The sequence below is a fragment of the Embiotoca jacksoni genome, unplaced genomic scaffold (assembly GCF_022577435.1).
Source record: "Embiotoca jacksoni isolate LCO1_2020_lvr unplaced genomic scaffold, fEmbJac1.0.p SCAF_75, whole genome shotgun sequence".
NCBI classification, from domain to species: Eukaryota; Metazoa; Chordata; class Actinopteri; family Embiotocidae; genus Embiotoca; species Embiotoca jacksoni.
This window is the reverse complement of record NW_027185431.1, coordinates 1,121,627-1,146,437: the sequence shown is the minus strand read 5'-3', so window position 1 is coordinate 1,146,437 and position 24,811 is coordinate 1,121,627. Positions and strand designations below refer to the sequence as shown.

Sequence of the window (24,811 nt, the reverse complement as noted above, 5' to 3'; positions counted from 1 at the left end):
CTCATCAGACCTGGGCCAACCAGGACCTCATCAGACCAGGACCACATCAGACCAGGGCCACAACATCTGTCTTGCCATAACTCACAGGTGATGCATTTATGGGAGATCTGTTAATTGTAGCTCCAGTAAATAACCTGGTTTACACTCTCCCCCTCTAAACCGCAGGAAAACTAAAGATCTGAAGTCGGATTCTGTTTCTCTTAACTTTGATTTTATTTAAAAAAAAAAAAAAAAAAAAGTATCAATGAGGACAACTGCTATCGAAATCAAGATATCGGACCGGTACTGAAAATATTGAAACAATAAAGGAGCCAAAAAGTTTCAATGAATTAAAACCAAAAATAGATTAAAACGCAGGAAGTGATGACGTGATGTTGGAAAGATGATCTGATCGAGACGTACAACAAGAACTTATCTCACTCTGCTGTAACTTTAAGGACAAAACACTTTGATTTATTTCCTCCCATTCTCTCTCTCTCTCTCTCTCTCTCACACACACACACACACACACACACACACACACACACACACACACACACACACACACACACACACACACACACACACACACACACGGCGCTGGCAGCTCATTGCAGAGCCACTCGACCATCTGATCCACCGCCAGACCTACAAACACGGCGAGGCCGCGACGCTCGTCACTCCATCTGCAGACTTTCTGGAAACCGAGAACTAAAATCTGAACCTCGTTTCCTGCAGAACGTCTTTGTGATGAGGACAGGACGGGAAATTTGCTGTCTTTAAATGGACACACGAAATCAGTAATAAGTGCAGAGAGGTGGACCGTCAGAGCTCGGGAGGATCTTTAAGCTCTCTGGGTTTTGTTTTTTTTCCTGCTCAAAGGTTGCAGATAATAAGCTGGAAGCTGGTTTCAACCTGCAGACTGATGTCAGAGCGCCACAGAGAGCGCCGCCGCCGCCTCGTCCGTCAAACAGCAGCTCCTGTTGTCTCGGCGCCCGGCACAGGAAAGGTCAGGCCTGCTGCTCCGACGCTGAACAAACAGCACCGCACCGTGTGGGGCTGTTCACACACACACACACACACACACACACACACACACACACACACACACACACACACACACACACACACACACACACACACCATGCGATGCATGCGAGGCAGGCGGTGCCGAGCGGGACACCTGTTGTGTGTCCGTAGTCGAGTCGTTGACACGACAGCTACAGGAGCTGCGTCGCTGGGGTTTTGTTTTGTGGAAGATGACGAGCAGAACCAAGTCGACCTCACTGGAAGCACACCTGGACACAAAACCTTCCAGGTGAACTCATCTTCAGGTCGAAGTTCAGAGTTCACCTGAGGATCCGGCGGTGAACAGAGCGCCACGTTTAAAGGCTCGATCGGACCGTTTTGATGTTTATTAATGAATAAAGCTAAAGAACGGAGCGTTTCCTTTGTGTTGTCCCTCGTTGACGTGCAGCTGTAACGACATGAATCCTACCGAGCGCTGAGAATCACACGCAGCTCATCGCCGCGACGACGGCCAAACAATAACTACAGATGTTATAATGATTTGCAGGATGTAATCTTCTCCGTCAGGTTCATCGGTGATGACAAATCATCCGAAGTCACTTATAAGACTCAGGAGCAGCATTTTATCCATATTTATAATCTGGTTTTAAAAGTTCCTACTGGAGTGACTTCCAGAGAATCTGAGATTATATTCTGGCTAAATAAATGGAGGCCGGAGTCTGTCTGGTGTTCACAGCACACAACGAGGACCGAAAAACCAACCGAACCGGTCTCAGTTCGTTTGGACTGTTCACATATGCACAACAAAAAATGCTGACTAATCACGGAGTTTCGAGAGCTGAAAGGTTGAAGTCTCAGTTTTTCCTCACTCGTCGGTCCAGTTTTCATTCTTTTGTTGACATTCTGACCGTCGGTAGGTTTGTGGGCGGAGCTTGAGGTGCCAGCCCGGTGGCCCCCCTCCTCCTGCTCCTCATCCTTAAACAGACTTCTGGTTAACACTCCCACCACCCACAGGAGGGGTCGGAGGTCACGAGGCAACAGGGCTGTCATCTGGAGTCAAGGACGCTGGTTTATTAAAACAGGAAATTAAATCAGCCGAGGCAGAAAGCAAAATTATGGATTCACCAAATCCGCCATTTAACAACGAAAACTAGAGAAAAACATTTAAAATATTTGCAGATATATTTGCCACATATTTTGAAACTGGAATATTTAATGCAATTATTTGAATGTTTTAAAGACGAATCGGTTAACTGGAACGAATACTAAGTCACAGCTTTTATTAAAGTTTCATTATGTAAACTGACTTCAGCTTTATTTGTGTTAATGTAAACAGTTTTTGTTTTTTTCAAATGTAATTCTGAATTTTATGGATTTACATGAAAATAAAAAGAAGAATGAAACGACCAATACTTCTTTCCTGTCCGTGTCTCCCATCACATGTTTATTAAAGTCTGTTCGGTCGTCATAGCGGAGACATAAAACTGATGCTCGTGACTGAACTGTGAATATTGATGCAACACGACTGGGAGGTGAGAGGTCAAAGGTCGGACTGCATCAATAATTTAAAATAATGATAAATTCTAGATTAACAGCAGGTACACGTGAATAAATATGATAAAGCAAATCAAACAGACACAGTTATAGGAATATTATAGATTTAAAAAGGCATCAATGCACAAAGAATATTATAAATAAGCACACTAATATCAAAATGTTAGTAAATAGTTCTCAAATAAAAGAATCCTGCGATAAAAATATGATGTGATTTAAACAACAGGAACATCACCGGTTCCCGGTAAACAGCGGGTAACGTGACAGGCAGCGGCCCCACATGAATCCGCTCTTACATAAACAAACCCGGTTAATTAATGGAAAGTGGTGGCACGGCTCGGCTCGGCAGGGCTCATAAAAAATAAAAATAAGGTTGCGTAGGAACGAGAGGAAGCGGTGAGTCTCCAGGAAGAGAGAGGGGAAGGGGGGGGTGGCTCCAAAACAGGGAGGAAGAGGAGGATGAAGGAGAATTTACTTTAATCTGAGATTTTTTTATTTTTTAAGGACTGACCTCTTGCCTCACTCAGGAGCACGAGCAGGGAGGAAGTGATTAATGGGGGGTTTGTAACGTGTGTGTGTGTGTGTGTGTGTGTGTGTGTGTGTGTGTGTGTGTGTGTGTGTGTGTGTGTGTGTGTGTTGTCAAACTGGATTATGAATAATATTTCCACCAGAGACATAAATACAAAATGAGATATTTTCACCAGCGACACAAGTGATTTCTGGGTCAAGTTAAAAGGTCAAAGTTCAACCAACATGATTTAAAGAAGAAGAAACGGACTCACGTGTGAAACTCCTGCGTTACCAGCTGCGGGGCTGACGTGTCACCGCTCCGCCGCGTCCCGCTCACTGCCGCCGGGTCCCATCCGGAGAGGAGGCGCGGAGTGGCCGATCCATGAGCGCAGGAACAAGTGTGAGGAGTAGAAAAAAAACAATCTCAGAGAGGGAGGATGATGGTTAAATCCAGGCAGAAGGGAGCGCGGTGAAGGGGGGAAGGAGCGCAGAGGTGTCTCCCCCCTCTTCCTCTTCCTCCTCCTCCTCCTCGCGGACTGTGGCGCTTCGGTCCAGCCGGGGAGGGAAAGTGCGCACCGGTGCCGCTCACTCCGTCCGCTCCGCTCCCTCCGGCATCTTCACAACTTGAGCCGCGTTAATCCTCCGGGAGCAGCTTCTTCTTTCATCTCCCTTTTAATCCTGTAAAACGCAGTTTCTTATTATTTTTTTTAATTATTTCTCCTCATCCTTTTTTTTTTCTTTTTTTTTCCAGGTGTGATAATTAACAAGAATGCGCGCGCCTCCAATATAAAAGTCCCCCTCGAGGCTCCAGCTGTTGCTCTCTTTTGTCTTTTTCTTTATTTCGGAGAGGTTGTCTGAGGAAAAGTGGGAAGTTGTTGCCGGCGGAGCGGAGAGGTGGTGCTGCGTGTCGGTAGGTCGGTGGGCTGGTCGGGGCTGACCGGCCGGACTCCCATCATCCCCGCCGCTTGATCGCCCCCTGGACGCGGAGGGAGAGAAAGAGAGAGAGAGAGTTGGAAAGAGGGAGTATCGCGAGGTTACACCCAAAGTCCCGTTCCTGTGGTGACCAAGAACACACACACTGAACTGTTTTCATTAGAATTGCATGGCCAAAAGTATGTGGACACCCGGTCTGCGTGGCTCTGGGTCAGTTCCCCCTTGATGGGATGAAGATCAAGATCAAGACTGCAACTAATAATCATGTTTTTTTAGACAGCAGTGTTAAACAGTTTGTTGTGGAAGAACCTGCACATAGTTCTGATACAGAAACAATTCTGTGCAGCAGCAGGTTCTGATGGAGAACCAGTGGTCCGGTGTCCACAAACTTCTGGTCATGGAGTTTATGACATTATCTCAGCAATCATCTCCTCTTCTAATCAGAAAAAAACAATTTTGACACAGATGATGATTTAAAAACAAAGAAATTGCAAAACTAGAAAAGGGCATATTGAACATTAAAAATCACAGTAATTATCATAAAGTGGAACAATAACACAGTTAAGATGTAATTCTGTCATTGCATTGAAAAAAAAAGTGTCCTGAAAGTAAAAACTAAATATGAAGTTTGACCTGAAGACAACCAGATGTCAGAGTCACATGATGATTTACAGATAACAGTTTTGCATATTTACTCTTTTGTAAAGTTAATATTTGTTTTTCTTCCAAACTGTCAGCAGGATCAGTGATTTCCCATCATGCTGCTGTTCCAGTGTGGAGCGTACGAGCGGCGCCCCCTTGTGTTTGCTATCAGTTACTGGTTGATGGTGGTAATAAAAAAAACACCTCATCTCAGAATCATCATAAAGTTTTGGGACTCATTTATTTATATCAAAAAAAATAATCTACAAGCCAGACTTCATTCTGTTTTTGTTCAATTTAAGAAAGTATTTTAATTGAATGAGATTATGAGGAATCTGTCAGCTGTGTGTTCAGGGGTTAATGAATGGATCACAGCTGGTATGTGACACATGATCTGTGTGTTTAGTGTGACTTCGACACGTTAACTACAGGTTGTTGTTTTTTACAGCTTTGCTGTAAATCCTTTGCATTTACTTCCAGATATCTGAAGTCCAGATTATTAAAAAAAGTTTAAAAACAAGTCATCCATTGTGTTGTTTGTTAAAAGGTTTATTTAGGGACGAGTGTGTGTGGCGTAAAGATTTATTGTGCGTTTCCATAAACATCTGCTGCATGTTTTTATTCCTTTTTTTTATAGCTCAGACAGTTTTTGCGTTAAAATAAGTGTGAACTTCAAAAAAGGAGGTCATTTAAAAGCTAAAGTGAAGTTTAAATCTTCCACTCGGGAGGAAGAGTGCTTGGATCCCGATAAGCTTATCACACATTGTCTGTTAAATCACTTCTGCAGACACAGTTTTACATAATATAAAAACTTAATCCGCCCCTCTGGAGGAACCCAGGTTAAATTTAGCTGAGGTTTATACACAGTTCATAACCCGAAAGGTCACAGGTTCGACCCCGGCAGCTGACAACTCCATCACCTCAGTGATGCATTTCAGATGCACTTTTTAATTCAGTTAACAAAAAGCAGGATTTAGTTTGTTGTGATTTTTTTTTTTTTCTGGTCTGCATTAAAGCAGAAAAATGTAAATTCAGATTTTTCTCCTGTCTCTTTAAATGCAGGTGTACAAGTGAGCACCTGTCAGGTGTTGGACTGAGATCTTCTGCTTCATGACTCCCAGTCATCGACATGTTGTACTACAGCGCCCCCTGCAGGTCAAAGGACGGAGCTGCAAGTTCTGATTTCTCTATGTCTGTACTCTTCTTCCACGTCCATGCAGGACTAAAACTTTTTGGCGAGTCAGCTTTTTACCTGTGATGGAGCAACAGACTGACAGAAGTGTTGAACTTTTTAAATGTAAATTGAAAACTCACCCTTTTAATATACTTCCTTACTTATTATCCATCTGCTTTTATTTATTTATTTACTCCACACCTTTATCATCCGTTTAGTTACTTTTAATTCCTCCTACCATCTGATTACCTGTAACTTTGATCTTTTTAAGGAGGATAAACTGTAGTTTAAGGAGACAACACTTGAACGCAGCACACCGGCATCCTCTAAACCAGGGGTGTCAAACTCATTTTAGTTAAGGGGCCACATACTTTGATCTCAAGTGGTCCAGACCAGTAAAATCATAGCATAATAACGCAGACACAACGACAATATTTCTCTATGTTTACATCACTGGTGAAGGTTTTTGGATGATAAACCCTATTTTAAGGTCTTTCTACAATAAACTAGAAACATAAAGACCAAAAACTCAGACATCAGCCCACTGTTTATCTGCCCCGGCTCTCCTCTGCAGATTCCCCAGCAGCTAGCGCTTCTTCCTCCGGAGCAGACGTCGCATTTACGCTGTTTTTGAAGCAATTACTGGATCGATTAAAAAAAAATATAACAAAACGTTTGTACTCATAAACCTCCATATTCTCGTAGAAATGCAATTCACGTCTTTCTGTAATTTTCACACTTCGCAAAGTCATCCGGCGGGCCGAGCTGGACCCCCTGGCGGGCCGGATCCCGCCCGCCGGCCGTATGTTTGACACCCCTGCTCTAAACAGAGACAGCCGCATTTAATAAGCACAGAAAAGTACGGTGTCCCTGAAGGTTAAGCACACAAACAACAGGACCACACATGTTTGAGGTCGGACAGAAAGCACGTTTCTGAAATGTTTGTGTGTTCTGTGAAATGTTCTTGTGTTTGACCTTTAAGGGCCACCGTAGAAAAGGTGCTACTATCCACAGGTTAACTCACCTGCTCAACGACGTTCAGCTGCTGACATGAGCTCGAGACAAACGTTTCTTTGCATCGGCACGAGCAGCTGAACCTCAAATAAGACTTATCAACGTCCTCGCGCGGGCTGGTAATCAGCCGCACCTGCGTTCAATTTGGTCCAATTCAGCCAATCGGCGAGTACATGCTCTTACGTCACTGATTTCTGACCCCGCCCCCCACAGCCAGTAAAATTAAACTACGTTACAGTACTCCCAATCCCACGACTTCCTGTACAGACTTTAAATTTAAACCCTTGTACACACATTCAAGACAACATTTACCATGAAATGCTGAAATATGTTGACTGGTGATGTGTTCAAATGTTCCCTTAATATCAACCAAGTGTGTACGATTTAAGACAAGATACATTTATATGTATATATATATATATTATTTTTTTTTTCTTATTTTTTTTATTTATTTTTTTAGATCTTCAAAGGGAAACCAGTGTCCAAGCAACGGTTCTCACAAATGACAAAACACACATATTTATGTCATATTAATAATTGATTTAATGTATGACACCCTATAAATGTAAAATGTATTTATCTGTTTTGTTTACATTAAATACAGGTTAATGTGTGTGTAATTTTAAGGCATTTTATCTGTTTCTTATGCATCTCATTTCTCTTCTATATTTCTAAATGTTCCTTTATATCTGTTTTTATGTGAAACACTGCCTGTAATTCTTATACCATGAAGCACTTTGAGGTGCATTTGTTGTGTGAATGGTGCTATACAAATAACGTTTATTAGTATTATTATTATTATTATTATTATGAATGTGTCTGTTAAAGGTTCTTCCCCAACAGGGGGAGCTGCTCGCTTTACATGAGGCAATTATTAAAACCTACTGATTTATTAATTAATAAAAGATGAAGGTGGCATAAGTGATGATAATCATGAGAGTAGGTCTATCGCATTAAAAGGGAGTTATTGATTAGAATTGTATTAATGATTTTATCCATAAAACAACAATGGAAGTGAGAAGAATTTGGAAAATAAATGAAGTTAATAATAAAATCTTTTTGTTCTTTTTTTTACTTCAGTGTGAATTTTTTTTTTATTATTGTTATTTAATTCATATGATGTGATTTAATTTGTTTTGTCCTTTTACATTAAAATGTGTTTTTTGGGGGGCTTTTACTATGTCAATAAAGTTTATTAAAATTGTAATCATTAGTACTCCCCGCCCCCAGATGTTTTAACTCCTCTTCCTCTGCTGCCACGTTTTTGCTCCTTTCCAAAGAGAAGGAGGACGCTGGGAAAACTACACCGGACCCTGATTGGTGGAAAATCACGAGAGCCCGTCTTTAGTCCCGCCCACGGTCTGATTTCACGGCTGTGATTGGTGGGATCTGAAGACAATCACGGTTACTATGGACTTTGTCTTTACTGGTATCCAAGAGAGGACGTGAAGTCCCAGCTTCATCGCAGAGAGGAGGACAGCCCGCAGCGGCCTCCTTCGTGTTTCTGTGAAAATCACTGCGACGTCGACTTGTTAGTTCGCAGCTTCTGAACTGGAAAACCGGACCGGAGAATTTCTGAAGATGGCGCAGAGGAAGAACCCCAAAGCCCACTCCAGGAAAGGTCAGTAGCAGCTTCTCCTCCGAGCTCCTCTCCGGCTCCCTCACAGATGCTCCTTTCATTTTCTACAGTTTCCGGTTGTTTCCTTCGTCAGTGATGGTCCACATGGTGGTCCACATGGTGGTCCACATGGTGGTCCACATGGTGGTCCACATCAGTCCGCGGAGAAATTAAACTATTTGCGGAATCGTTCGGGTTCAAGCTGCATTGCGGCTAACGGTGACACAACAACAAACTCCGGAACCCACGGTCGGCTCCTCCCGGTCTCCTCCTCCCGTAGGATCGGTCTCCTCCTCCCGGTCTCCTCCTCCTCCCGGTCTCCTCCTCCCATAGGATCGGTCTCCTCCTCCCGTAGGATCGGTCTCCTCCTCCCGGTCTCCTCCTCTACTAAACCATGACACACTTAAGTGGTGGAATGTTTGAATGGAGTCTGGTTGGACGTTCTGACACAATAAAACAGCTGGTTGAGCCTTTTGTTTGGTGTCTACACAGACACCAAACAAAAGGCTCAACCAGCCTAAACTAAACCTAAACCAGCCTAAACTAAACCTAAACTCAACTAAACCTAAACCAACCTAAACTAAACCAGCCTAAACTAAACTAAACCAGCCTAAACTAAACCTAAACCAACCTAAACTAAACCTAAACTCAACTAAACCTAAACCAGCCTAAACTAAACCTAAACCAACCTAAACTAAACTAAACTAAACCAGCCTAAACTAAACCTAAACTAAACCAGCCTAAACTAAACCAGCCTAAACTAACCTAAACCAGCTGTCTACACAGAGGGACAGCTGAGGGATTAAGAGACCCAGTTTGACTGAAGACAGTTTAAACCGAGATGCTGGTGTCTACCGCTGGTGTCTACCGCTGGTGTCCACCGCTGGTGTCCACCGCTGGTGTCCACCGCTGGTGTCCACCGCTGGTGTCATGGACATGACGCTAAGCTAACCTAGCCACCACAAATGATAGCCTGCTAACAGCAGCTAACAAGCTAAGAACTTTTCTGGATGAGCTCAGGTTCAGGACCGAGTCCAGAACAAACACTCTTTATTTACACATTTATACGCCTTCAGGTTGTTTCTGTAATCTTAATACTTGTTTCAACCATGATCAAAAATTAACAGAACCAGGAATAAAATCAAATATTTGTTTAAAGTATGTCTGTGGAGGACTTTAGTGACGCAAGTGTGCTTTCACATGTTTGTTTTCCTCTGATGAAATATGTTTCATAATATACAGAAAAAAAAATGCATAAAAGCATTTAAAAATGTAATAGTTTATGTTTGAAATAAGTAGGAAAAACCCGTTTCTGACTGTTTGTTCGGGGATTATTACTGCAGGATTTATAGTTTACACTTAATCTGCTTTATTAACGAATAAAGAAACTTTCTCAGCCTCCTAATCATGAACAGAGCCGGCGGTCAGCCACAAATACCTGAACAGTACTTTGCTTTCACGTTGTGTCTGTAGAGGAGGAAGCTGGCATGCCTTCAGTGTGCAAACAACAACAACAACAACATGTTATAAATGTTTTCAAATATGTATTTTTATATATAAATGAAATATACTCAAATGAAGGAAATATTCCTGAATAGTGACTTTAAAGTAAATCCACAGGTTAAAACTCTTTACTCCACCCGTCAAGTCTCAGATCTTCATCCACCTGCAAAGGTCAATTTTCAATTCGATACATTCGGGGACCAAATTATGGGATGGCCTGTCCCATCTGACAAAAAGCTGCTCCTCCTATTTAACGCTTGAAAAGGTCATTAAAAGAATAATAATTTTTGGTGTGATTGTTGTGACCTATGGTCCGTTATTCTTGTTCAGAGAAGCTGAACACGTGTACGACTCTTTTAAACAGATTCTGAAAATCTTTAATATTTTAGGATTCACGTCTTTTATTCATCTTTTACTGGCAAATATTGTTTTGCAATGTTTTAATTTTATGCATTTAAAAGAGTTATGAGCTGAATATTTTACGGACCAGTCTGCAGATTATTTTCTCCATTAATTGTCTCCTGTGTGAAACGTTGCTGACGTCTTTTTTTTATTTTTTGAAGGATATTACTTGTTTTTGTTTTTTTGAGTGACCATATTTGGACGAGCTGGGGGAGGAGCCAGAGGTGGATCCAACTCCAACCCCAGGCCTGTCAATCAAATCAGGTCCAAATCCAATCAATCCTTTTCTTAGTTACCCAACTATTTCTGTCACTTTGCACCGTGACCGCCTCCCTACTTCAAGAATGGTCGTTCAGAAACACTTTTGATTGGCTGAACAACACGACCCGGCCGGTTCTCCGGTCCTGGCCCGGCCCGGCCCGTACTGTCCCTTTTAATTCAGGTGACATACCCACAGCCTGTAGATATGTGAGTGTGTCAAGGTTATCCGGTGGGTTATTCTGTCCTCTCTGGCATCTGACACACACACACATGGAGCGTCTCTGGGTTTGTCAGCTCTAATAATAGTGTGGATCAGGTTCTCAATGCACCCCGTCACAATCACTGCACTGCTGGGAGGAGGAGGAGGAGGAGAAAGAAGAGGAGGAGCTCCTTCTTTCTCCTGCTGGCCTCAGTCACGTCCAGCTGCTCTCCTGCTGTAGTTCAATAATTTGGTGTCTTTGGGATTGTTTTTAATCGCTTTTATTTATTACTTTTTGAGCTTTAATTAGTTCTGCTGACTTTGATTTATAATTTCCTCCTTTTACATTTTTTCCGTAGCTTCTGTTTGGTTCTTAAAGGCGGGTCGTTTCTGAAGTATTAGTTGTGTATCATCGATGGTGGTTTAGTGTGCATCACCGGCCCAGTTCGGCCCAGTTAGGCCCAGTTCTCCGCCTCCAGCCCTGTTCTGAGACCCGAGCCGGTCCATGCAGCGCTACCGCCACTATGGCACCTCCCACTCCTCCCCATCCGCCGCCACTCCCATAGAGGAGATCCACGCGGAGCCGGAGCTGGAGCTGGAGGAGGAGGAGGTGTACACTGAAGAGGAGGAGGCGCCGCTGATAGAGGAGGAGGTGCTGTCCGTGTTCGAGGAGAAAGGTAGGGCTGATGGACCGGTTCGGTTCAGTTCGGTTTAAGTTTGGCTCTCATCTGGCTCGGTTTGGATCATTTAGGAGATGTCAGTGAGGAGGAAGTCCCACAGACGCAGGAGGAGGTGCAACCCGTTGTCACGGAGACAGGTAGGACGGGGCCCAGAGCTTGGTTTGGCATGGATTGACCTGGTTTGGCTCGGTTCTGGGGTTTGTTTTGGCTCATGTGTAGCTTGATTAGACCCAGGTTCACCTTGCACGGTGTGTAACATCCTTTTCATATAAACCTAGTGTTTCCTGTTTCTGGTTTTCACACTAAAAGCCTTCTAACAAAGAGTGTTGCGCAGGCCTTTTATTCTGAAGGGGCCTCAGGAAGGCCTCAGGTTTGTTTATGTCACTTGTTGGGACCTGAATGTGGCTCGGCACGGTTCGGTCCGGTATGGTCTGGTCCACGGCATTAGCCAATCACAGCTAACCTCACATTATAGAGTTATCTCCTCAGTCTTCTTCCACACTGGAGCTGCAGTCTGCTGCAAGAACCAACAGGACCAATGCTGCGTTGACCTGCTGCCTTCTTTTCAAAGTAAAAGCCCTCATTCCAAATGTAAAAGCCCTCATTCCAAAGTAAAAGCCCTCATTCCAAAATAAAAGCCCTCATTCCAAAGTAAAAGCCCTCTTCCATTTCCAAATTTAAACCGATTACCATTTTGCTCAGACGGAGGCTGTTATCTAAATTACGAAGAGAAGAGAAACTCTACGTGACTAAAATTACAACATATCAGCTCAACGTCCAACCAAACATGAACTTCCACGACCTCTGACCTTTCTGTACAATGTCAGCAAACAATGTCTCAACTCGTGAACTCGAGGCTTCACTGACTGAATTTATTCATGATTTAATATTTAATACTGAAAGGAGTCGTAGTTGATGTTAGTTTAGACCTGGTGGATTTTTTTGTATTTTCTTTTGTTCTGTTGATGTAAATTTGATGTGCTGCAACCACACACACACACACACACACTCACACACACACACACACACACTCACACACACACACACACACACACACACACACACTCACACACACACACACACACACACTCACACACACACACTCACACTCACACTCTCAGACTTCGCTCACAGCTCGGCCTGTTCGTGGACGTTGTCTTCAGGCCGTTAATTAGACGATACAAAAGCAGACAGCTGTGAGTGTGTGTGTGTGTGTGTGTGTGTGTGTGTGTGTGTTTTGTGTGTGTGTGTGTGTGTGTGTGTGTGTGTGTGTGTGTGTGTGTGTGTGTGTCTCTTGCTCTATTCCTGGGTCAGCCTGCCCTTTTCCAGCTGCAGCCATATTGTCCCTGCGTCCTTCTGCAGGATTATTTTAGTTTTATCAAAGTTCCCACGTGTTGTTTTTATTATTGTAATTATTCCAGTCGTGTTCCTTCAGCCTCCGTCGACCACATCTCACTCCTTTCTTCATGTTTCCTGTCTTTCTTTGTCTTCCCTGAGAACTTAAAATAGTTTGTTGCTTGGTGGATGAAGTTTAAAACGTACAGTAAAGGGCCTGAAATTAAAAATTACTAAATTGCATGTTTATTTCTGAAGTTTGCATTTATTTTGATATCAGGTGCAAATATCTCTATTTAAATTAGATATCTGCTCGTGTGTTTTAAAGTGATTCCAGCCATTAAAAACAGAAGTTGTAAGAAGTCTTTAAAATCATTATTCAATAACTCAGAAACGTTTCACATCAGAGACGATTTTTTATTTTTTTTATTCTGCAGCTTTTAAACAGTTTAAAAGTTGTAGTTTTTGTCTCGGACGTGTTTCCTTCTGACGTCTCAGGTTTCTCCTTTCGTTTAGTTCCTGTGTTCATCAGATAGCTGTCTGTGTCTCCGACACGCTTCCTGTCTGCAGGTCAACAGCACCTCGGTCTCTGGTGGTCCTCTTTAACCACCAAACTCACAACGTGAACACAAACCTTGTGAGTTCTTCAGAAAGAGAAGAAACACGTCGGTCCTCTGCTTATTCTCACCAAACACCAATTACACGTTGGTTTTGTTCCAAAAACCATCCTGAGAATATTGTGTCCTCGTTGGGTGAGGACACAAGTTTAAAAAAAAAATAAAAAAAATTCCCCCCTGAAAAAACATTTAGTTTAAACACTTAATGTTGCGTCACCTCGGAGACGAAGAACAGAACCGGTTGTTGAACCGCTTTCAGACCCAGTTATAAAAAGAAGGGACGATGTAACCGTGGTGATGTGACGGAGTTATTAACGTCCACATGTTCCTGTCCTCAGAGGCGAAGACGGCCTCGCCAGAAAGTAAGAACGGAAAGAGGACGGCAACAGCAGGAGGAGACGCAGGAGGAGGAGACGCAGGAGGAGGAGACGCAGGAGGAGGAGACGCAGGAGGAGGAGGAGGAGCTAAGTACTCCATGTTCACCTGGTTCGTGGTCCTGGCTCTGCTGGGAGTCTGGAGCTCCGTGGCCGTCGTCTACTTCGACGTCGTGGACTACGACAGCGTCATCGGTGAGTGAGGAGACGGGTTTCAGTCCTGCTGCATGAAAAACATTAAAACATGAAAAACATCAACGTCCAGAAAAGTGCAAAAAGTGAAGAAAAAAAGAATACGTTTTATTGTGAAAGGGCCTCACACATCGGTGAAAGTAGAATCATGTTAGAACGACGACCTGAACATAAAAAACTGCTGATTTTAATGTTTATTTTAATGGTTTTTAGTTTTCTAAAAAACAACAACTCGGCAAGTTGATTTTGGTTTGCACACACACAAACGTGTTTAACTATCCACATGGGGACTTGCCTTGACATAATGTATTCTCGATCGTTTAATCTTCAACTAAAATCTCTACCTGATACACCAGAACGCTCCTTCACAATAAAAGCCTTTCAGACGCCCCCTCTCGCTTTGCAGCAGCTGGAAGTCTTTTGCTGTGAAGCTGCTCTGTGCTAACCCTGCAGTGCTTTAACTTGTGACGGTCTTCATCCCCCCTCCTCTTCCTCTTCTCTCTCCGTGTCGTCTCCACATGCAGCCAGAGCGAAGGAGTTTCATATGAACTTTTCTCACGTTCTACAAGGTACGGACCTCGAGATTTAAATAAACCTCCACCCATCACGTCACGCTGTGTTTCCATCAGCCACTAAAACCACCTCAAACAGTAGATGAAAGGTGAGGTAGAGGTCGTGACCCCTGACCTCGAAACTACAAACAAACTGAAAACAGTCTGAGATGAGTTTCACATCAGAGTTTCACGTAGAAGAAGGTTTTTATTTCTGCTGCAGAAACCAGAACAAAAGTCCAAACATATTTCCCTGCAGGGGATCGTAACTCCTTCAGCGTTAAATGATCAAATCAAATCTTATTATCTTTGACTATTAGATTATAAAGTGTAACTGTGACTCTGCTGTGAGACGCGGAGTCGAGAAGAATTCAACCGGCGGCCGGAGACAATTCAGGAAGTTCAATTTTGCCACTCAACTGCTTCTGCTGCTGTCAGACAGACATCATCATCACCACCACCACATCCTTCCTCTTCTGACTGTTACTATTTTTCCCTGAACCCTGTCCTCCGTCGTGCTCTTCGACTCGCTGCTCTCAGCCTTATTTATTTGTCGTTTCTGAGTACGCACACGTTTTATTATGGGACAAAAAAAAGACAAATATCAACATATTTTATAATGTGTTATTATATTCTGCATGTTGCAGAATAAACAAGTCGTACTTCCGACTGATCCAAAAAATGGACGACATGCCCTTAATTCTGCTGAATTTGAAGTCTTTTTTAAAATTTAAATGGTGATTTCTATCAAAATTCATACAGTTGTCGTGAACGAGGGAAATTAGCTACAGAGATGAAAACTTTATTTTTTTGCACCAGGCTGCAAATATACTAAATTTGAACACGGAGGTCTGTGGAGACCGACTCGCTTTTGGCGCCTCCGGTGGCCACTCAAGGAACTGCAGTTTTTGGCAACTTTCATTTTTCAGCCCCGAAAGTTGCCGCTTGGTTTTTATGCGCATTTTCAAATTTGCAGATAAAAAGAAGTGAATTGAAACGCTGATAAAAGTCTGAACTAAAGAGGTGGACTAACGAACCGACGGATGCTGCGTGTGTTCCTCAGCCTTCCTCTCCTCCTCTTGCTCCTGCAGGTAAACTGATGGCCTACGACACCGACGGCGACGGAGACTTTGACGTGGAGGACGCTAAAGTTCTGCTCGGCAAGTCCACTTTTCATTTTCCCCGGTTTGCCGTCCGTGTGGTTTACAGTTGAGTGTCAGCGTCCTCAGATTTAAACACTAACCGGTCGGACCCGTTTTATTCACGGTTGTGATCGAACACTCGAAAATTAACCTGCAAAGATGCAACTAACGTTCCTCATAGTGCAACTTCACACGCGTTCGATTTGTCCGACTTTTCACGTAATTGTGGAGCAACATTTGTTGATTTTTGTGACTTTCTTATTGAATGTTTAAAGCAGCATCTCTCTAGTTTGTGAAAAAGGTTTTAAAGCCTCCGTCTCTGATCTCTGGGCGGTGATTTCTCTCAGTTATTGTGTTACGTAGCTAACGGCTATCGAGCCGACGGCAACGTCACCGCAGAGAAACTCTTTTTTTTTTCTCGCTGCTTTCTTTAAGTTTCTGTTTCACTGCTCACCTTTTAACAAAATCAAGTCTTTTGCTTTTTTTTGTCAACTTCTTAAAATCATAACGTCGGATTCATTCATCAGTGACCTATAACTATAAACTAGGAATAATAAAAACTACTTTTCTGAACTTATGTTGTTGCAGTGCTTCACACAAGAAAGAATCACTGAAACTCCCTGTTAAAAAAAACCCAAATAATATCTGACAGTAGATCATTTAATGTAAACGCTAGCAGATAATATCAGAACGGAGGATCAGATTCAGTAAAGAGCCGGTTGCTGTTGTTCTCCGAGTGTCGTCTCCTGATCAACATCATCACTGAGTTCAACACGTTAACGTGGCCGCTAGTACGTGAACGTCAGCGATGTCACCATGGAAACCTGAAACTGGAGCAGAGAAACATCTGATTTACTAATCAGGGGGCGGGGCCAACAATCATACAACGGACAGGAAGTGAAACAAGACAGAAAAGAAAAGAAGTCGGAACCAGAACAGAAGCTCAGAAGGTCCCGGTGGAACTCGGTGTTGACAGTCTGACTCTGGGGAACGAATTCACGGTGACACCAAGAAAACCCAGCTGGTGTCTCCTGACCTGACGACTTCTTCGGTCTCGGACGGTGAAGCTCCGCCCCTCTTGAAACGTGATGTCATCAGAACACCTCGCCCGGCTCATCGCTTCATCGCCGTAGACTTTCTGAAGACTTTCAAGAGTCTCTGTTGAAGATTTACAGAGTTTGGAAATCATCGCATGGGCTCAGGAACACTTGACTGTAAAGCAGGTGTGTTTTTTTTCTCTTCCCTAAAAGATTTGACCCAAAATCTGATGTTTCTCTGCTCCAGTTTCAGGATCAGACTCTGAATTTATTGATCCTCATACTTACGACTGACGTCATCAGGGGGACAACAGCAGACGGTGACGTAGAGCTCACGTTAGCAGACAGGAAGTAAAGGCTTATTTAATGTCTCTGGGTCATCTTTAACTCACTATCTTTTTCTTGTCGTCATCATTTGTTTTTTTTTCCCCATTTTGTTGCGGTTGTCCTCCATCACCTCCTGCTCTACGTCTCTCCATCCTGCCCTCCATCTCTCACTCATACTCTCCTCCTCCTCGTTGCTTTTATAATTTCCTCCTCCCCTTCGTGCTTCCTTCCTTCCTTCCTTCCTTCCTTCCTTCCTCCGTCCCGCTTGTTTTTCTCCTTCCTCTTTCTCTCTTTCGTCAGGCTTGACCAAAGATGGCGGCGGTAGTGCGAATGCCGAGTCGCTTGAGGAGGTTCTTAATATTTTAGCTGAGGAGGGCTCTGATTGGATCTATGGCTTCTTCACCTTCCTTTATGACGTAGTGTCCTCGCCTGTAGAGCGGGGCGGGGAGGAGGGGAAGGAGGAGGAGGAGGAGGAGGCGGCGGCTGGGATGCAGGAGGAGGGTGAGACTACCTCGGAGGAGGAGGAGGACGGGGAGCACGGGGAGGTTAAAGGGGTCATACTGGACCTCCAGAACCAGTAGGAGGACAGGAAGCAGAGACGTAGCCAGGCTGCCTGGACCGGACCGGGACGTCCTGTAGACCGGTCCGGCTGGAGGACGGTGTGTGTGTGTGTGTGTGTGTGTGTGTGTGTGTGTGTGTGTGTGTGTGTGTGTGTTGTGAAGACGAGCACGGGCCGTCTTCAGTGTTAAACTATCGTGATGTGTTGGTGCAGGTGTGAACAGACAGATTAGTTTGCGTTGCGGTTAAATGGGACATATTACTGTGATTTGGGGGATTTAAACTCTTTAAATCGTGGAAGTGGCAGTATTCTTACAAACAAATAAAAATTCGATCTCTTTGCATCTAAGATTTATTATTGAAATGCTTTCCCGTCCCTGTCCTCCTGGGGTCCTGCACAGGTTCGGTATATTTTGTCCTGCCAGCTTAAAATTAACCGAAACACTCGGTGGAAAATTAACCGTCAGCAGCCGAAGAAATGGCGTCAGATTGGATCTTTCTGTTTGTGCTTCATTTAAAGATGCTGTTTGACTCGAACACTTTGCTCATCGCCTAAATTATGTGGATTTTTTTCATGTTTCCTGCCTTCAGCTGTGTCTTCCGGTCTTAATCTGATACCAGCCTGGACTGCATTGTTCTTAATATTTATTTCCTCCTGTGTGTTCTGTAACATTAATATAAGTCATGTATAACAACCTGTAAACTAACTGTCACTTCGTAGATCTCAGTTTTTTAAACCGTCAGTTTGATCCGTCGTCTTTGATCTTTTATTGTATTTTGATCATCTTCACTTATCGGCCTTCTGTTTGTGTTTTAAGCAACAGCACATGAATGCTTTAATCGTACATCTTGACACGTAACGTGCAGATAACACGCTGTATGTGCAGTTTTTTTGGGTTTTTTTTTTTCACTTTATGCAACTTTAAGGTCAACAGTTGGTTGAAAAGACAAAAATAAACACCGTTGTGTTGATTGTTTTTTGTTGTTGTTGGTTGTTTATCGATCATAATTTAGGCTACACGAGTCATGAGTCATACATGGAAATCCTAAAATCAAATTAAACACTTGACTGACTTGACAGTTTTCGATAATTCCTTTCTTGTCTGTTCAGATGACAGGAAGTTAAAAGGTCTCGGGAGAGACCGGCTCAGAAAAGGTACTGTACAATGAGTGTGTGTGTGCCTCAAAACCCCGCCCCCGTCACCGTCGCTCACCTGACAGGTGTGTCTGCTTCTAAACACTCGTAGAGGACAAGAAGGAGGTGAAGAAGAGAGGTAGAAGTAAAGGTACCATCCCTGCATCTGTGTTCTGCACGACTGAATGAGCAAACGCTTCTTTTGCCTCCTTTACTGAAAGCACGTAAAAAGAGAAAATATCAGAGTAAAAAAAAAAAAGAAAGTCGTCAATATCTCTGCGTTCAACGTTACTTTTCGTCTCGAACCGTTCTGAACTTCCTGTGATCCAAACACTTCCTGTCAGAAGTCTGTTTACGTCGAGCAGAAACTCCAGCTGCAGCGTTTAATGCCGGGATCAGACGACTCCTTACATCTGTCGTACCGTTTATGCGGCGTGGGGGCGTGGCCTATGTTTTTGTGCGTAACTTTCACAAGGATCAGACTCCACGATATGTTCGTCTTTCACGATGGTAACGATGTCAGATTAAATCGAAGTACAGTTAAATTCTTGCTACCTGTACGATCCGGACCGATCGTCCTCAACGTTGAGTTCTTGTGTCGTCGGGGAGGAGGGTCGAGAAGCTGTCAATCATAGCTACAGCGGTGTGTGTGATACACTCTGCCGTCCTATTGGTCGACGTCGAGGAACACGTCGTAGGATGTGTTGAAGTCGGCGGTCTAAAACCAAAAAAATCCGACATACAAGGCCCGTTGGTCGTTCTTAACTTCATATTCGACACTAGAGATGTGTTGGCGACATCGAGCTGAATTCTCGTCGTCTTATTCCGGCGTCAGCGGAACCAGCTGTTGCTCGGATCGCGTCTCGTTGGATGAGCATGTTGGTTCGACGATGAATTAACTGACTTAACATCAGGCCGGCTCATCAAGTGTGTTGATCGGACCTTCGGTGTGTGTGTGTGTGTGTGTGTGTGTGTGTGTGTGTGTGTGTGTGTGTGTCGTCCTAGAAGACGAGACGGTAGACGCCCCTGAACAAGATGTTAAACTTCCAGAAGGTATTGAACCCCAACGTGTGCCTGAAGTTTGTGTTGAAACCTCGTGACTTGGACATATTCTGGGTTTGATACCGGATCTCAGTTTGTGTGTTTTCCTCTCTGTGTCAGAAGAGACTACGAGAGAAGCCGCCGACAGCAACAACACAACCCGAGGTACTAAAACCTGCCGGCTGCATGATCCCGAACGCCCGGTGGTCGTTTAGATTCATGTACATAGATATAATTACTTTAACCTGCGTCTGACCCGGTTAGAAGTCGTCTCATCATCTTCGAGGCCGGTGGTTGCGGTGAAACTCCCTGAATCTCTAACTCCTCCTCGGTCTACGGTGTGTCTCTAACTCCTCCTCGGTCTACGGTGTGTCTCCAACACCTCCTCGGTCTACGGTGTGTCTCTAACTCCTCCTCGGTCTACGGTGTGTCTCTAACACCTCCTCGGTCTACGGTGTGTCTCTAACTCCTCCTCGGTCTGGTGTGTCTCTAACACCTCCTCTTGTCGGTCCTCTAACGAGTGTTGGCGCTGAGTTTTTTGATGGATAAACGTTTAACCTCAAACCTCAGACCGCCCCGTCCGCGGCGCCACGCTGCGCTCCACCCTGAGGGAGGAGCTCAGGATGATCCACCAGAAGATGGAGGTCAAGAGGATCGCTCGCGTGGCACTGGCCGAGATCAGGGCCTTCCTCGCGGAGCAAGAGGAGGAGAGGGAGGCGGCCTGGGCGCTGAAGGTGAAGACGCTAGAGGTCGCCCAAGAGCAGCTGAGAGAGGAGAGGGAGGAGGAGAGGGTGGAGAAGGAGAAGGAGAGGGTGGAGAAGGAGAGGATGGAGAAGGAGAGGGCGGAGAAGGAAGCGAAGGAAAAAGCGGAGGTAGAGAGGTTGGCTCAGGAGAGGGCAGAAAAGGAGAGACAAGAGACGGAGCGACTGGCCAAAGAAAAGGCAGCCAGAGACGAGAGGGAACGACTGGAAGGACAGAGGTTAGCCAAGGAAAAGATGGAGAGAGAACAACAGGAGAGAGAAAGACTGGAGAGAGAGTGGGCTGAAAAGGAAAGAATAGAGAAGGAACGCATCGCTAAGGAAAAGGAGAGACTTGAAAAGGAAAGGATCACCAAAGAGAAAGAAAGACTAGAGAGGGAACGACTCGCTAAGGAAAGAGAGAGAATCGCCAGGGAGAAGGAGCGACAAGAAAAGGAACGACTCGCCAGAGAAAGAGCAGAGAAAGAAAGACTAGAGAGGGAACGACTCGCTAAGGAAAGACTTGCAAGAGAGAGGATCGCTAAAGAGAAAGCTGAGAAGGAACGACTAGAGAGGGAACGACTCGCTAAGGAAAGAGAAAGACTTGCCAAGGAGAAGATGGAGAAAGAAAGACTTGAGAGAGAAAGGATCTCCAAGGAAAGGGCGAGACTCGCCCAAGAAAAGGAGCGACTAGAGAAAGAGAGAGCAGCTCGAGAGCGAGCGGAGAAAGAAACGTCAGCGAGGAAAGAGAAGGAGCGAGCGGCCAGAGAGAAGGAGCTGGCGGAGAGGCAGCGGCTGGCCAGAGAGAAAGCTGTGAGGGAGAGGATGGCGGCGGAGAAGGAGAGAGGAGGAACCGCCGGCAAGGCCGAGGTGAGGAAACCCAACGCCACGCTGACCAAACCTCCGGCGGTGGGAGAGAAAACCCAGAGAACCTTCAGGAGAGAGAAGAGCGTCGGAGAGGAGAAGAAGAAATGAGGACGACCTCACTGACGGTGCTCGGACTCTTCGCTGGCTGGCCGTTACTTCCCGTTATTTTTAATGGTAATTAACGGCTGAAAAGCGCGTTGAGGCCGGTTCACTCGCTGTAATCACATGAAAACCTTTAAGTATTTGGAAACCATGGAAACGGCGCTCTCCGGCTGTAGTTTAATGTTTTTGGTAGTTTGATCCTCTTAAAATGTGGAAAGAAGTCTGACGTGCTGCTCAGACCGCAACAATACAAACATGGTTTTATTTTGGACAGATTTAACTTTTCAAGCCGCTGTTTGTCCGTCGGACGCTTCGGTTTGCATGTCCACCTGATTTAACCGCAGTAGTTTTTACTTTTCTTTTGTCAGCTTCTGTTTCACCTCTTTTGTACTTCAGATGTGATCATCTGTCTGTGATGAAGGACTCTACTGTCTTCTGTTTTTAATTGAATGATCCTCTTAACGAGCTGATTTACAGGCGGAGTTGAGGTTTAACTCCGTTACGTCTTCATGTCTTTAATGATTTCTTGTCAGATATTCCTGGTACACAGGAATTGTTTAATTTTAATAAAGTTATTTAGTCGAACGTGAGGACTTGTAGTGACTCTTGTGAGGAACCGAGCCGGGCTGGACGATGCTGAGTTCAAGGACAACAGCTTTAAAAGTCGTGAGCACTCGGTTCCTTTCACCGACTCTGATACGGTGAAATCTTTGATGAATAAATGTCTAGATTTCAAATCAAGATGTTTCGTGTTTCTTTTCTTGGTGTGTCGAGAAGTCGTGCCGTTATCAAAATGAAGAAAATAAAAAAAACGTCTCTTAATGAGTAATATCGGACCAGATCACCTTTCCTCTTCTCGGTTCTATTGGCCTCCACCACAACTTCCTCTTTCGCTCGCCGCTCGGCTCGTTCTTCCCTCCGAGTGATGATCATCAGGCCGGAGCTCCTCACAGTAAAAGCTGCGTTCTGTAAGGCGCTGACACGCTCAACTGTAAACTCATTCATCAAGTTCTCCTGATGAAAAACCTGACTCTCATTTTACCTTCTTCTGATCAGCTGATGATACCGGCTGCAATTAGGTCCATCTGAATGTGATTTGTTTAGGGCGCCCTCTGCTGGACGCCTGGGTGAACCACTTCAAAACGGTCTGCCTCACATATGGACTGTAATTTTAGATTTCTGAACGGGTAATTACAGTTAACTATGTACTATTAATGTTAATGACATAAGAAGTGACAGCGCTGATAGATAATATCTGGATGGATGTCTCATTTAATACAAAAAGGTCATTTTTCATGGTTTGGGATTGAGGTCCGAACCTGTCGCACCTGAACGATTCAGACCAAACTGAGAAGTCTGTGTTTGGGTTCAGGTTGACGTGAAGGGCTTTATATAAATGAAAACTTTGAAACCCCGAACAGGTCTGAAAGAAGCAACGAGACCAAATGTGGGAGATTCACCTGCTGAGAAAACAGGTGAGGACACACACACACACACACACACGCACACACACACACACACACACGCACACACACACACACGCACACACACACACACGTAATCCGTGTCGCACCAACAAAGGCCGAGCGTCCGCTTCACGTTACCGACAGCGTTGTCTTGTGTTTCCTGTCTGTACGCCACCATCTCTCTACAATAAAGGAGACAAATATATCTTAGTGTCTTTAGTTTAGTTTCAGTTATCAAGATCGTGTTGCTTCTTTTTTTTTTTTTCCTTCAAAATCTCAAGTTTTAAAAAGCAAAGAGCCGAGTGAGGCCGTGGCGGAAACAACCGATCAACGAGCCGCAGAGCATCGGGACGTCGGGCCGACGGTCGCCACGGCGACCGAGGCGACGGAATCAGGTGTGTGATGTTCACGTCGATGTGCGTTCACGTAGAGTCGGAGATTCATCCGCCCTCCGTGATGAAGCGTTGTACTTCGGTTACACGACATCCAACACTGACTGACTTCCTGTTTAACGTCTTTAGCAAACGTTTAAACCTCGTTTTAGATTTAGATTTAAAGCTTCTGGTTGACCTCCGATTATCTGGCTGTGCTGCGTTATAATTTAATCCATATGGCCGAAAGTATACGGACACTCGGCTCGGTCTGCTTGGATGAGGTCTGAATGTTCACGTCACCTGCTGCCCGACATGATGACGTCATGATGACATCATGATGTCGTCATGACGATAACGTTCTGGCTTGTGTCTGTGTCCGACCCAGCCTCTGGATCTCAGGATGTGGAGTCTGAAATCCAAGGTCGGTGCTGAAGAGCTGCTGCACGCTCGCCTGGTCCACGTCAGACGTGTTGACGTCGGCACGCATGTTCAACGTCTCGTCTGTCCTCACTAACGTCATGTGATTCTGCTCATTTCTGTGTTCACGTTTAAAAGCTTTGAATCAAAGTTTTACCTTTTTATATGTGACAGCATGTGGCAGCGGGACGGCGGGAAAGAACGAAACAACAGCGGATAAAAACGCACACTTCACTTCCCGCGTTTGGTATTTGATTGTTAAATTCACCTGTCCCTCGTTGTCCTTCCCTCCCTGCTGTATTTAGTCATCCGTACGCTCTTCTTCCCTCTTTGTCAGTTTGATTTTAGTTTCCCGTCACTTCTTTTGAATCCCAGGAAAAACAAAACGAATTGATCTGATCGGAAACCTGACGATACTACGTCCCGCCCACCGATAGCTGTAATCTTACTGCACCACAGGCCTGTCAATCAAACAGACACGCCCCCAAAAACAGGTCTTCTTGAACCTTATTTTCTCATGAATGAGGGATTATTTTGAAGATTTCTACTAACAGTGAGCTCGTTGGATGTTTGTCTTGTCGCAGCTTCTCGTCTCCGTTTGTTTGTTTCAGTCGACAGTTTGACTTCCCTGCATCGTCCTCACCTGCATTATAAACAACACACCTGATTACATCACTGTGTGTGTGTGTGTGTGTGTGTGTGTGTGTGTGTGTGTGTGTGTTTTAACTTGTGTTGTTGTGTCTCCAGCTGCCGTCCCTCTTCCTCCTCCGGTGGAAGACGACTTTGTCGCCGGTCAGACTCCCGTTTCTTTTTTTTAATCTATTTCACTTTATTCATATTTTTCATATTGATTCATGACAAACAGTCACTTATAATTTTATATTTGTGTTTGTCGTAGACGATCCCGGGGACAGCAGACGTCCTGACGGTCAGTAAACTCCGCCTCTGTGTGACCTCTGACCTTCACTGGATGTTCGCAGCTTTCTTAATAATCTCTGTTGTTTTTTTTGTTTTTTTTATTTCAGAGGAAGAAGTCGCTCC

At 44.4% G+C, this 24,811-nt stretch overlaps 2 protein-coding genes across 8 annotated transcripts in view; one reads left to right on the top strand and one right to left on the bottom strand.

Annotated features, from left to right (window-relative positions):
• LOC138215403 (sodium channel protein type 3 subunit alpha-like) overlaps positions 1-6,892 on the bottom strand; it is a 144,883-nt gene extending 137,991 nt beyond the window's left edge. Inside the window, 2 exon segments of the mRNA XM_069177526.1 lie at positions 3,345-4,048; positions 6,846-6,892. The gene's annotated coding sequence lies outside the window, so the exon portion shown is untranslated.
• A 1,364-nt stretch (positions 6,893-8,256) lies between these two features.
• unm_hu7910 (un-named hu7910) overlaps positions 8,257-24,811 on the top strand; it is a 22,966-nt gene continuing 6,411 nt past the window's right edge. Inside the window, exons 1-11 of one of the 7 annotated variants that reach the window (XM_069177571.1) lie at positions 10,970-11,495; positions 11,570-11,635; positions 13,789-14,019; positions 14,541-14,585; positions 15,659-15,727; positions 22,935-22,988; positions 23,261-23,374; positions 23,739-23,774; positions 24,518-24,562; positions 24,669-24,698; positions 24,796-24,811. The exon at positions 24,796-24,811 is cut by the window's right edge and continues 17 nt beyond it. In XM_069177571.1, the coding sequence (XP_069033672.1) occupies positions 11,324-11,495; positions 11,570-11,635; positions 13,789-14,019; positions 14,541-14,585; positions 15,659-15,727; positions 22,935-22,988; positions 23,261-23,374; positions 23,739-23,774; positions 24,518-24,562; positions 24,669-24,698; positions 24,796-24,811 (878 nt within the window). In that variant the 5' untranslated portion in view covers positions 10,970-11,323. The other 6 variants (XM_069177576.1, XM_069177578.1, XM_069177577.1 and 3 more) reach the window with 6 other exon arrangements.